At 41.3% G+C, this 13,566-nt stretch overlaps 1 protein-coding gene across 1 annotated transcript in view; it reads right to left on the bottom strand.

Annotated features, from left to right (window-relative positions):
- FAM83B (family with sequence similarity 83 member B) overlaps positions 1-13,566 on the bottom strand; it is a 125,402-nt gene that overhangs the window by 33,831 nt on the left and 78,005 nt on the right. The window contains exon 2 of the mRNA XM_082251331.1: positions 4,195-4,359. Coding sequence (XP_082107457.1) covers positions 4,195-4,359 — 165 coding nt within the window. The remainder of the gene's footprint in view (positions 1-4,194; positions 4,360-13,566) is intronic.

The following is a 13,566-nucleotide window of genomic DNA, read 5'->3' as shown; positions in this document are numbered from 1 at the left end:
GTAATTGGGGCCTAGTGTGCTTCTGTACGTGTGAAAAACATACACTTTTTTTTGATCATATTTCCTATTCCGCTATTCAATAAAAACCTTTGGGGCTCAATTAAATTGCGGAATAGTCTGTGTCGGTACGTGTGAGATCCACCTTTCCAAGTTTTTGGGGTTCATCTCATACTTCTGAAGATTTGAGGGTGCTGCCTGTTCCATACTCCTCCTCCTCCATCCTTTTAGGTGTACAAACAATAGTAATTGGGGCCTAGTGTGCTTCTGTACGTGTGAAAAACATACACTTTTTTTTGATCATATTTCCTATTCCGCTATTCTATAAAAACCTTTGGGGCTCAATTAAATTGCGGAATAGTCTGTGTCGGTACGTGTGAGATCCACCTTTCCAAGTTTTTGGGGTTCATCTCATACTTCTGAAGCTTTGAGGGTGCTGCCTGTTCTATACTCCTCCTCCTCCTCTTCCTCATCCATCCTTTTAGGTGTACAAACAATAGTAATTGGGGCCTAGTGTGCTTCTGTACGTGTGAAAAACATACACTTTTTTTTGATCATATTTCCTATTCCGCTATTCAATAAAAACCTTAGGGGCTCAATTAAATTGCGGAATAGTCTGTGTCGGTACGTGTGAGATCCACCTTTCCAAGTTTTTGGGGTTCATCTCATACTTCTGAAGATTTGAGGGTGCTGCCTGTTCCATAGGAGGAGGAGGAGGACGAAGAGGTAACATTTCAAAGGCTTTCAGGGCAGTCATTCGCAAGGGGCTCCGAGGGTGGGTTCCTGCACACACAAACGCCAGGGACACAATTGTCCAGCAGGGGCACAGTTCTGGAGGATGAGGAGTATGAGGAGGAGGAGGAGCTGGAGGAGGAGATGGAACCATGTTCACAGCAGGGTGGCACCCAGGCCAGCTCATGGCCATCACTGGTGCGTGGCTGGGGGGATACAGAGGACACGGACGATACACCTCCCACAGAGGACAGCCTTTCGTCACCTCTGGGCAGCCTGGCACACATGAGCGATTACATGCTGCAGTGTCTCCACAACGACCACCGAGTTGCCCACATTCTAACTTGTGCTGATTACTGGGTGGCCACGCTGCTGGATCCCCGTTACAAGGACAACGTACCGTCCTTAATTCACTCACTGGAGCGCGATCGCAAGATGCGCGAGTACAAGCGCACGCTGGTAGACGCGATGCTGCTGGCATTCCCATCTGACAGCGGGGCCACAGTGGAAGCACAAGGCAGAGGAGGAGGAGGAGGAGGTCGCCAACTCAACCAGGGCACCGCCAGCACCTCAGAAGGCAGGGTTAGCATGGCCGAAATGTGGAAAAGCTTTGTCAGCACGCCACAACAAACAGCAGCACCAGCAGCTCAGATGGAACGTCTTAGCAGGAGGCAGCATTTTACCAACATGGTGGAGCGGTATGTGTGCACACGCCTACATGTAGTGAATGAGGGGTCTGCCCCCTTCAACTTCTGGGTCTCCAAATTGGGCACATGGCCTGAGCTTGCCCTTTACGCCTTGGAGGTGCTGGCGTGCCCTGCAGCCAGTGTATTATCTGAACGGGTATTTAGCACGGCTGGGGGTGTTATAACAGACAAGCGCAGCCGCCTGTCCAGAGACAATGTGGACAAGCTCACGTTCATTAAAATGAACCAGGCATGGATCCCACGGGACTTTTCCGTACCTTGTGCAGAATAGCAATGGATACCGACCTTACCCAGCCATTGTTCCATTTTTGCTCTTTCTCACTCTTTTGGGGTGTACCCTCATTTAAAATTTGTGAAAAGAAGCAGTGTTGGCTACCTCGTCCTCCTCCTCAGGGCCAGATTAACGTAGGGGCTATTGGAGCTGCAGCTCCAGGCCCCTACCTTTTATATAGGCCCCGGGTTGGCCATATTCACTGTGACCGCTCTTCTGTCACTTGTAAACACAGAAGTCTGGCTTCTATGCTCGCTTCCCCAGGCAGCACCCTCAGAACCTCCCCACACAGCGCGAAGGCCTGACAAGGAGGGACAGTTGCCGATGCATGGATGTGTTTATGGGCTTCAGAGACAGCATCCCATGTTGAATTAGGCATGCATGGCTGCACCCTTCCTCCTCTGGGTGCATGCCAAGGCACGACCCTTAAGGCCCTTCAAAATCCTCAGCACCAAGACCATGATGCTCTTAATCCGGCCCTGGTCCTCCTCCACCGCCGCTTCCACCTACACCGCCCATAGGTGTGCGCAGCCTATTGCATTAGGGTGTGCACCCCAAAGTTGAAATACACATGCATGTGTTTGCCTACATGTACATGGCCCCGATACATTACTCTCCCTGCTGGCAAAGAGAAATAGAGCAGAGCAGGTGCGAGGGAGATCTTTCCCATCTCCTCACTGGCAAACAGAGCGATAATGCTATGTGCCCTAGGTGATTAGGGTGTGCCCAGGTACACCAGGCACACCCTGTGCGCACGCCTATGACACCGCCACATCCACCACCACCTCAACCTCCCTCCTACTCCTTATGGGCCTCGTCCTTCAGAGATGAAGAACATTGTTTTATTTTTCTGGGTTTTTTTTGTTGTTTTAAGTTATTTCCCTATCCACATTTGTTTGCAGAGCACTTGCCATGCTCTTAACTACGTTTTGCTGCCATTTGCAGCACTCTAGCCCTTTCCATAGGTGTTTTAGAGCCATTTTAGTGCCTTAAAGTTCGGGTCCCCATTGACTTCAATGGGGTTCGGTGTCCGGGAAAAGTTCGGTAAAAGTCCGGGACACGGACCCGGACTTTTTTTTAAAGTTCGGCCGAACCCGTCGAACATGGACATCTAGGTGTCCCCTCAACCCTACTGATAAGCTGAACTGATAGGAACTGATAAAGCAGCACTGATAGGCACTGATAGGCACTGATGAGGTGGCACTGGTGGGCACTAATAGGTGGTATTGATGGGTGGCACTGATGGATGGCACAAAAGGGCACTGATAGGTAGCATTAATAGGTGGCACTGATGGGTGACACTGATAGGTGGCAATGATGGGCACTGATAGGTGGCACTGATGGGCACTGATAGGCACTGGTAGGTGACACTGATAGGCAGCATTGATAATGAGGCACTGATTGACAGCATTGATAGGCACTGATAGGTGGCACTAGTGGGCATTAGTAGGTGGCACTGGTGGGCACTGGTAGGTGGTACTGACTTGCACTGGTATGTGGCACTGACTTGCACTGGTAGGCGGCACTGGTGGGCACAGATGAGGTGGCAGGGGCTTCCCTCTTTGGGACCGATGTCCCTCTGACAGAAGCCAGTGATCTGCTTTTTTTTTTCTCCTCACGCTGTCAGCATGAGGGGGAAAAAAAGCCGATTACCGGCTCTGTTTACATCAGGATCGGCCGCTTACTCCGATTTATGATCAGCCGATACATGGATGCCCTCCTGGCAATTTAGGCCAGCACTGTAGCCGTCTATCGGCTATAATGCAGGCAGAAAGAGGTTAACTACCACAGGCCTAGGCTTAGTCCTCATTGTGAGAGCTCCCAAGTGACATAGCCCATACTCAGGTTTGTTTACCCTTGTGCTGCAGTTTATCTTAAGAGGAGAGCTATAGTTTACATTGTTGGGGTTAAAGTATTTGCCAGAATTTAAAGTCACTGCAGGGAACTCTGTGCATCTTGTTGTTTTTCTTTTACTGTGTTTATTGGTGGTTGACTTTAACTTGCCAATACATTTTAATATTTTCCATAGAGTTGTGAGTCCAATTCTTGTATAGTCATAAAGGAAGAAAAAAAGATATACTTTGTGTCAGTGAGGTTGAGGCCTCAGAGTTAAAACAGGAGCAGAGGACCCAATCACCCTAACAAGGGGGTATAGAAGGTAATTTTTAGAGTAATGGCCTTATGGTGCAGAGGGAATCCCAAAAATGTACTGCACCCTCTGTCAGTCAGTAAAAGAAGGATACCCATTAGTTATTCCTTGCTTGATAGGAACAAACAAAACATTTTCCAACACACTATTTTATATCTATAAGTTTAATTAAAAACAGGGGTTTTAGTTGCACAACTTTAATTTGTGAGAGCCTCCATGTTAAAGCATAAAAAGCAATTGATAAATTGAAGCCTGGAGGAAACCCATTCCTGTTCTATTGTCCACAGTATTGCTGTTTCACATATTTAAGTCTTTGCAAAAACATCATGTTAACTTACCCTAAGCCTTTGAATTTGTATGCCTTGCTTTTCAGCCATTTTCAGAAAATGAGGAAAATTCTCATCGTCAAGAAGGAGGTAAACGGGAACTCCTCTAGTTGATGCCTCTACGACTTCTCTCAATATGTCAATATCAGTAAACATATCCATAACGATGGCAATCACCTGTATTAATAAAAGAAGATAACTTAAGAATTGCATTTTGGACAACTGTAAGCAATTAAAAATGCCTTATTCAATAAGATGAATATATTTTTTTCAATGTGAAGGTATTAAAAAGCCATTTCTAATAAAACTGATATACCCATTTTGACTGTGCACTATATACTGAAAATCTCCCAAGATATTTATGTATAATACAATATAGAGAACCAATCATGGGAGCATAGCATTAGCATTATATATACTGTATATCTGTTGGTACGTTTGGGTAGAACAGATAATTCTCACTACTTGCATAAAAAATGTACCTTATAAATAATACATTACAAAAGTGCGCTAATATAAAACAAGAGAACAAAACTGTCCATGGTGTGAAATCAAATGAAATCAGCAACTAGAAATAAAGTCTTTTGCATCCAGGAGAAAGTGTTCCCAAATTAAGGAAAACCAACTGATGAATGGTGGGTGTTAGGAAGTGATGAAAGGTGGGTGTGACCTCTTCCCAAAAAGCTATCCAAAAAAGTGACTTCAAGGAAGTATACAATTTTGTGATGACACCCGGTGATATGAGTGGACTCTTACCACATTTGAGAGAGATGAAAGCATATACTGTGATATCCAAGAGTCCAATTTACTTTTGTTTTCTTTGTTTACTGTTATTAAATAATATTCATCGATTTGAGAATCTTATCCCATGATGAATATTTTTAAATATTAAAGGTTTTTACATTGGTTTTACATCTTTTTATGGCATCCGCAATATAGTGGAGGTCTGTCTGGTTTTTTACTTCTTTCTAGGAGCCTCCTAGGATTGCCGAAATATAGATGGACTTCTCAGTCTCCATTTGTTAACTTATTTAGGAGAGAGAACAGCAGCACGGCCTCAGCTCCAGTCCCAGAAGCCGAATTATCAGTGGAAACGCGTCAGGGAGAGCCAACCGTGCTGCTATATGTACTGGATTGCACTGCAGGCGACCGTGACTGTATCAAGTGTATGCTGTATATCGTTTTGGATTTTGTAAGTGTAATTCCACTTTATTTTAACAATATGTTTGGAGGTAATGCACTATTAGTCCCTTCTTCTCTTGGTATGATCTCCTTGGTGGCATCCTCACCCCAGGAAGCCTATAGATCCCCCTAACCCGGAAGCTGACGATTGATCCATTCCATTTGGGATTCCATTCCATCTAGCTGACCAATTGGACTCTTGGATATCACAGTATATGCTTTCATCTCTTTTGAATGTGGTAAGAGTCCACTCATATCACAAAATTGTATACTTCCTTCAAGTCACTTTTTTGGATTGCTTTTTGGGAAGAGGTCACACCCACCTTTCATCACTTCCTAACACTTACCATTCATCAGTTGGTTTTCCTTAATTTGGGAACACTTTCTCCTGGATGCAAAAGACTTTATTTCTAGTTGCTGATTTCATTTGATTTCACACCATGGACAGTTTTGTTCTCTTGTTTTATATTAGCGCACTTTTGTAACATATTATTTATAAGGTACATTTTTTATGCATTTCTAATTATTCACAGTGCTGCTTTTACACTTAGTTCATTGGTTTGCGCACCTTTTTTTCATTCACAAATTCTCACTACTTACAATAAGTTTCAGGGAGCTCTAAGAAGCTGGTATGTGATTTACCTTGAGTCACATGAGATATTATTTTTAATGGCATTGACTCCAAAAGTACAGATAAAGCAGATTTAAAAAAAAATAAAACAAAGAAAAACATAAAACAGAAGCAAAGTGTTTTCTTTTAACATTGTGTCCTTGATGAAATGGCCTGCATTACAACACTGACAATTTCATAAACGAGTAAAATGCTGTCATGTATATTGGAGATAAAATTGATGTTTTTTTTTTGGAAATGAAGAAAAGCCAGTTCACTAATATTAATGTTACTACTAAATGCAAAAACTGTACATTATACTGTATACATGCTTCAATATTGTGACAGTAGCTTTAAAGGTACAACCATTTCTTTTTTCGGACAGCATCACTGCATCTACAACTGGCTACATTAACATACACAAAATATATTGTGATGGATCACGTTAACAATATATGTAAACATTAAATCTGACATTTCTGAATATAAATAAAGATTTTGAAACACTATTTGTGAAACCACCTTGAATGTGTATTGATTAAAATATATATTATATCCTTAATGGGGTATATACAAAATAGCTACCTTTTGTCCTATATATTACATAATACATACCCATCGCCACATTTACAGGAATGAGCAAGCGGTAGAGGAATAACAGTTAATGCAGAATTGGCATAGACTGACAACCAATTGGTAATATAAGTGATTGTATATATTTGCTACAAGAACACTTTGTGATTTATTGCTATTCAAAATTACCTTTCCTTTGCAATCTGCAGCTAACAATGATTTTCTACATCTTGTCAGAAATGTAGATGTCACTTTCTTAGAATCCCAGTAACAATGGAGCCAAGTGGTAGAATGGTTTTGTACAAATCATCCCCAGAAGTCTAATTTACTCCTTGTGTGATTGGCTACCTCCTTTTCTGAGAAGTCTTAGAAACAGAACATAAGGTAACATTTAATGCATTCAAATACTGCCCTTTACAATGCTGTAACTAATTGTTTTTATATAGCAAACTGACCTGCTCAGTTAGCAGTCTGCTACAGAAAGTTAGTAGAATGACCTGTCTGGGTATCCAGAGAATAGAAGCAAGAAAGATTCTACAATGAATTTTGCTATGACCCTTGCATTGTATATAATAGTCCTGGAGAGAACTGTGTTTTTACCTTAAAATGTCATGGTATACTGAAAAGGCATTACAGTAAACCCCCCTCCATTGCGGGGGTTACGTTCCGGACCCAGCCGCGAAAAGTGAAATTCCGCGAAATAGAAAAACCCTATTAAAATGCATTGTAGGCATGTTTTTTTTACTGTCACTGTACATGTAAAAGCAACAAAACAATAGAAACTCATTTAAACACATATAAGATACTGAGAGACATAGCAAGAGCTATGGAAAACACAAAAATATTTCATTTTTAATGATTTATATAGTAAAATAACATTACAAAAAAAAACGCGAATTACCGGGACCGCAAAAACTGAACCACGATGGAGCGGGGGATTACTGTATATTGGAAAAATAAAATTTCCTTGAAATGTCATTTCATATAGGATTTAAACACATAGCATTAAGTCACTAAAGGAGTCACTGTAACGATACCTAGTGAACTGGCTTTCCTTCTAAATGTCCTAGCAGTTCAGTAAAAAAAAAAAAAAAGTCACAAGTATGTATTTTAATGTAAAATAAATTAAATCAAATGTAATCCACAGTCGTACTCATCCACACAAATATAAAAGTAAATATTTGTGTTTGTTCTACTTAACCACTTCCCCCTAGGTGGACGTCATATGACGTCCTAAACTTTGCGGGGGTATACCGGGATGATGCCTCTAGCTAGAGGCATCATCCCGGTACTGTTGTTTGAAGCCGATGGTCGGCTTTCCGTCGGTACCGATCGATGCGGCTCGGGAGCCGCTCGATCGTTACCCGGGGGGGCGGGAGGGGACGTCCCCCCCTCCCGCCGCCTTCCGCGGCTTTTACCGGGGCTCTCGTCCCACCGGGAGCCCCGAGCACCCAGCTGGCGCTTCCGCCAGCTGGATGGAGTCCCGATGAATGCCAGAAACGGCATCGATCGGGTCTCCGATGACGTAACCCGGAGGCGGCGTCCATGACGTCACTTCCGGGTTAGTGTGCTGCAAAACAACGGCAAATTTGAAAAACGGCTGTATGCAAAAACGCCGTTTTCGGCATTTTGCATACAGGGAAGTGTAGTGAAGGGGTCTAGGGTCTTTTAGACCCTCGATCCCTCCATAAAGTGTACCTGTCACTGCATATTGCTGTCACAAGGGATGTTTACATTGCTTGTGACAGCAATAAAAGTGATCAGATTTTTTTTTTTTTTAAAAACTGTAATAAAGTTAAAAAAATAAATAAAATAAATGGGAAAAAATAAATAAAATTTAGCCGCCTCGTTAGCTCGCGCACAAAAAAAACGTATACGGAAGTCAAGCCGCGAATTAAATCGCTGTTCAAACCACACATGTGAGGTATTGCCGCGATCGCCAGAGCGTGAGCAATAATTTAAAAAAAAGAGCTATACTCTAACTCTAAACTGGTAACCGTTAAATAAATTTAAAGTGTCGCCTATTGAGATCTCTATTGACCGTAGTTTGTCGCCATCCCACGGGGGGGCGCAATTTTAAACCGTAACATGTTGGGTATCTATTTACTCGGCATGACATCATCTTTCACAATATACAAAAAATGGGCTAACTTTACTGTTTAGTATTTTTTAAATGCAGTGAAATGTAATTTTTCCCCAAAAAATGGCGTTTTAAAGACCGCTGCGCAAATACCGCGTGACAAAAAATATTGCAATGACCGCCATTTTATTCTCCAGAGTCTTTGCTAAAAAAATATATATAATGTTTGGGGGTTCTAAGTAGTTTTCTAGGAAAAAATACTGGTTTTAACTTGTAAACACAAAGTGTCCGAAATAGGCCTGGTGGGGAAGTGGTTAAACGTGTTCTAATAAAATCACATCCATAATTGCTATAGATGTAATTATTTTCCCTGCTTTAAACAAATTTACACTATGTAATTTCACAATACTGTAATTCAAATGATGTGTTTATTGGTAGAATATTGTTAATGTTTATTTATGTACTGAAGTTTTCATCATATTTAAAATTCAGCCTTTACGCCAATGCTGAATAAGTGGTTATTGTTTTACAAGTATTATGTTGTTTTTATTACTGCTATTCTTTATTTTTACATTCATAATTTTAGTTCCACTTGCTTCTTAAATTATTCCAGCTAACCATATAGGTCATTGATGCAGAGAACATCTCAATAGAGAGAAGTGAATCCACCAAGGTTTGATTCACTTCCTGATGTCTTCTAAACACCCAATAACTTCCTGATGTCTTCTAAACACCCCAAGCTAAAGGTTATAATCTAAACAAAGGAAAACACCCACATTGATATAAAAATAGTTAAGGTGTTGTCAATGGAAGAGCTAGCTATCAGTCAGCAGTAATGAAGGATCGATGAGGATAAAAACCCTTCCATCCCCCACCTCCCAATTTTCAAATATATACAGTATTTTCAACCTTCAATACATTCAAAAAAGGTTTACTGTACATCTACTATAAAAGCTTCCAGCGCCTTCAAGCCCTGCACTACTCTTTTACTATGCAGTTTGTCAGCAGTAATCAATAAGCTTTTCATATCACAGTACATTGTAATTATGAATGCTAAGACCTAATCCTTTTATGTTGAGGGGGCTGGTTTATCCAAAAACTCCCTTATTAGCTCTTATGAGCAGGGCTGGATAAGATAAGGTTCCAGTAAAAAAAAAAAAAAAATGTCAGAGGGATAGAGAATGGGAGGTCAGCTGGGCAGTGTGCAGGAGGTCAGCATGGCAAACGATAGGGTCAGCAGTTTGTAGGGCAGTATACATGGGGTTAGCAGGGCAGAAGACAGGGATCACCACAGTAAAGGCAGAGGACAAGGATCACCCCTGGAAAGGTAAAGGACAGGCATCGCCACTGGAAAAACAGAGGACAGGGATCACCACGGGAAAGAAAGAGGACAGATCACCACTGGAAAGGCAGAGGACCACCACTGGAAAGGCAGAGGACAGGGATCACCACTGGAAAAACAAAGGACAGGAATCACCACTGGAGAGGCAGAGAATCACTGCTGGAAAGGCAGAGGTTAAGGATAACCACTGGAAAGGACAGTGATAACTACTGGAAAGGCAGAGGATAGGGATTGCCACTGGATAGGCAGAGGACAGGGATCACCACTAGATAGGCAGAGGACAGGGATCACCACTGAATTGGCAGAGGATAGGAATCACCACTGGATAAGCAGAGAACAGGAATCACAACTGGAAAGGCAGAGGTCAGGGATTGTCACTGGAAATGCAGAGGATCAACACTGGAAAGGCAAGGACTGCCACTGGAGAGGCAGTAGACAGGGATCACCACTGGAAAGGTAGTGGATCAGCACTAGAACGGCAGAGGGCAGGAATCACAACTGGAAAGGCAGAGGACAAGGGTCACCACTGGCAGGACAGAGGACAGGGATCACCACTGGAAAGTAATGGATCTTTAAATTTGACAACCGCATCTTTAAAGGTCTCAACTTTAAATAGGACATCAATGATTATTATGAATAAGCCCTATTATCTTCTTCCCTTTGCTTTTATTTTTACACACTAGCAGACAGTCTTAAATACTTTTTTTCAATAAAGTTGCTTCTTAAATTTGTTTTAACTGCATTTTTTTTTACTATTTCTTTACCCGCAAATGTTTTTTTTTTTTATTCAGCTGTCAGCAAGGAAGCCCATTGACAGCTAAGGACTTATCTGTTGTTAAGGATGCTTCAGCTGCTACTTCCCGGCCTCGCTCTTTAACAACCACAATTTGGCCCTTATCAAAGTCACTCCAATCCTTATGCTATCCTTCTTCTTTCAACACATCAACATCAGGGACAACGTATTCACATTCTGCCTAATATACCCCCCCCCTTATATCCTTTATATACATCTAGTATACCTTACCTGGGTGTTTCCTGTCCCACTATCTTTGTGCTCATCCACTCATCCAGTCAGCTATTCATCCAGCCCAACATTATGATAATATCCTAACATCATCCCATTTCATTATATGTACACACGTATGATCCTCCAATCACCATTTTATATATAGTGGCTTTTTCTGCATTTTATATTCTCTTTTAAAATTTCCTCATAATTGCTTTTATTTTATATCAGTCTCTAACTTTGTATAGTACAAGATTATATGATTGCACAATGTATAGCTTTCACTTTGTTTGCATATCCTCGGGGCCGCTATTGGCTACATGGTTCATCCCTTTGGGGTGGGCGGGACCGACTACCTGTGCCTTGTTTTCTGCCGCCACCACTGCCCCTATATAATCACAATAGCGATGGCCGCCTGGCAGGCCTGATGAAGGAGCATGCATGCTTTGAACACGCGCCATCCAGGACACGACCACTGCTGCCTATTCAGTCCCCAGGTGACGATAGGCTCATTCTTCTCCACCCAGTGCCTGGAGCCCCAAAGTCCACTGGCGGGGCCAGCAATGTGGGAGGCTACAGGACCACTGCCTGTCACCAAGACCTCAGCACACCACGTGGTTTACTGTTACAAAGCCTCTACTATTGTGCAAAATGTGAGTGTTTTACCAAATAAATGTTCTACTTTTAATCATTGCTGTACTTAGATGGACGCCGCCTGTTTCTCTCATTCTCTCTATACAACAGAGCTGCTTCTTACTCTGCCAGCTGGCAGCTGATCTGCTTCAGTGCTCCTCAGTGCAGTTTATACCAGTGACTATGGACTCTTCACCATGAACCCCATATAGACTATAAACTTTTTATGGACTGTAGCGTTTGAACTTTTTCCTGTTTCATGTTATTTGTACCACTATGTAGTGTCTCTCATCTGCAGTCTCCTCCACTAGCGCTTACTTCCTCCTCCTATTAGGCCTAATATATCCCATCCACTTTACGGTACAATTGTAATGAGATAATCAATGTTAATGTTATGTTAATGTTATGTTAATGTTATGGCTGACTAGTGTATATAACTCAACTATCTCATATCCTGTTGTGGAAAAGAACATTTTAATACATATTCAAGAAACATGAACTGGGACAAATATATTTATATTGACATCTGTGATGAGTATGGATTGTCCTGCAGTACTTTTCAGTATGAATTTATTCAGAGTTATGTTTAAAACCTGGTCTGTGGTTTAAAAAATAATGTAACTCTACACTATAGAGTGAACCAAAGTGCACTCAAGAAATGTGAAAGCAAAAACTTTGTGTACTACGTTTTATCATGCATCCACTAGTAACACAGGGCTTGATGTATTAAAGTTAAAGTTTAAAAATCCAAAAGGTTTATTCAGTTTTGTATGAAGTGGTGTGGGGTTAGATTCCCTGTCAGGTTTTGTATGTTCTCTATGTCTATGCCAGGGAGATTCATCTTCTATATGTTCTGGTAAACACTGTGATGGGAACTGAATGTAAGGGAAAATTCCAACATTTTGAGTTGTCATCAGAACAAAAACAGATTGCAGATCTTACAATGGGTACACTTGCTGTAGTGACACAGACCAGGCATTTTCTGGCACTTTTTGTTTACATGTGAAAAACTGTTTTATGTTTGCTAGAAAATTTGTTAGAACCCCCAAATATTATATATATATATAAACTGGTGGGTTTTGGAATTCTTTATGTCACACTGCATTTGCACAGTGGTTTTTCAAACACAGTTTTTGGGGAAAAAATACTCTTTTTTACATTTTAATGCAAAAAACACAATACACTAATTTTTTTTGTAAAGTATATAAGATGATGTCACGCTGAGTAAATAGATACCAAACATGTGACACTTTAAAATTGTGCACGCCCACACAACGATGACAATAATGTAAATTTTACTATCTATAATGACATTTTAAAAGCCTTTACAGGTTACCACTTTAGATGTACAGATGAGAGCTAGTACTAGAATTACTGCCCATGATTTGATGTTCACGGTGATACCTCCCATGTGTGGAGCGATCATGGTTTGTTTGCGTTCGGGACCAATGCACACGGTCACTTTTGAGCTTTAGCGCGAGCGGACTTTACATTTTTTTTTTTTATTGTTAATTTTTTTTTTCACACTGTTGCTTTAATAACTTTTTTTTAAAATTTGACCTCTTTTATTGCTGTGTCAAGGAATGTAAATATCCCTGTGACAACAATAGACACGTGACAGGTACTCTTTATGGAGGGATCTGGGGTCTATAAGACCCCAAATACCTTCTTTGCACTTTAAAACACCAAGTTTTTGAATACCTTAATTTTTTTAAAACTGGGGCCTTTAACCACTATACCACCGGAGGATTTTGCTGTCCTACATCCAGGCCACTTTTTGTGACTCGGCACTGTGCGACTTTAACTGACAATTGAGCGGTCATGCAACGCTGTACCCAAACGAAATTTACGTCCTTTTTTTCCCACAAACAGAGCTTTCTTTTGGTGGTATTTGATCACCTGTGCGATTTTCATTTTTTGCGATATTTATAAAAAAAGCAACAATTTTGAAAAAATAA

This window comes from Pelophylax lessonae, assembly GCF_965119305.1.
Source record: "Pelophylax lessonae genome assembly, chromosome: 3".
In the NCBI taxonomy this organism is placed as follows: Eukaryota; Metazoa; Chordata; class Amphibia; order Anura; family Ranidae; genus Pelophylax; species Pelophylax lessonae.
This window is presented reverse-complemented; position numbering and strand designations above follow the sequence as displayed.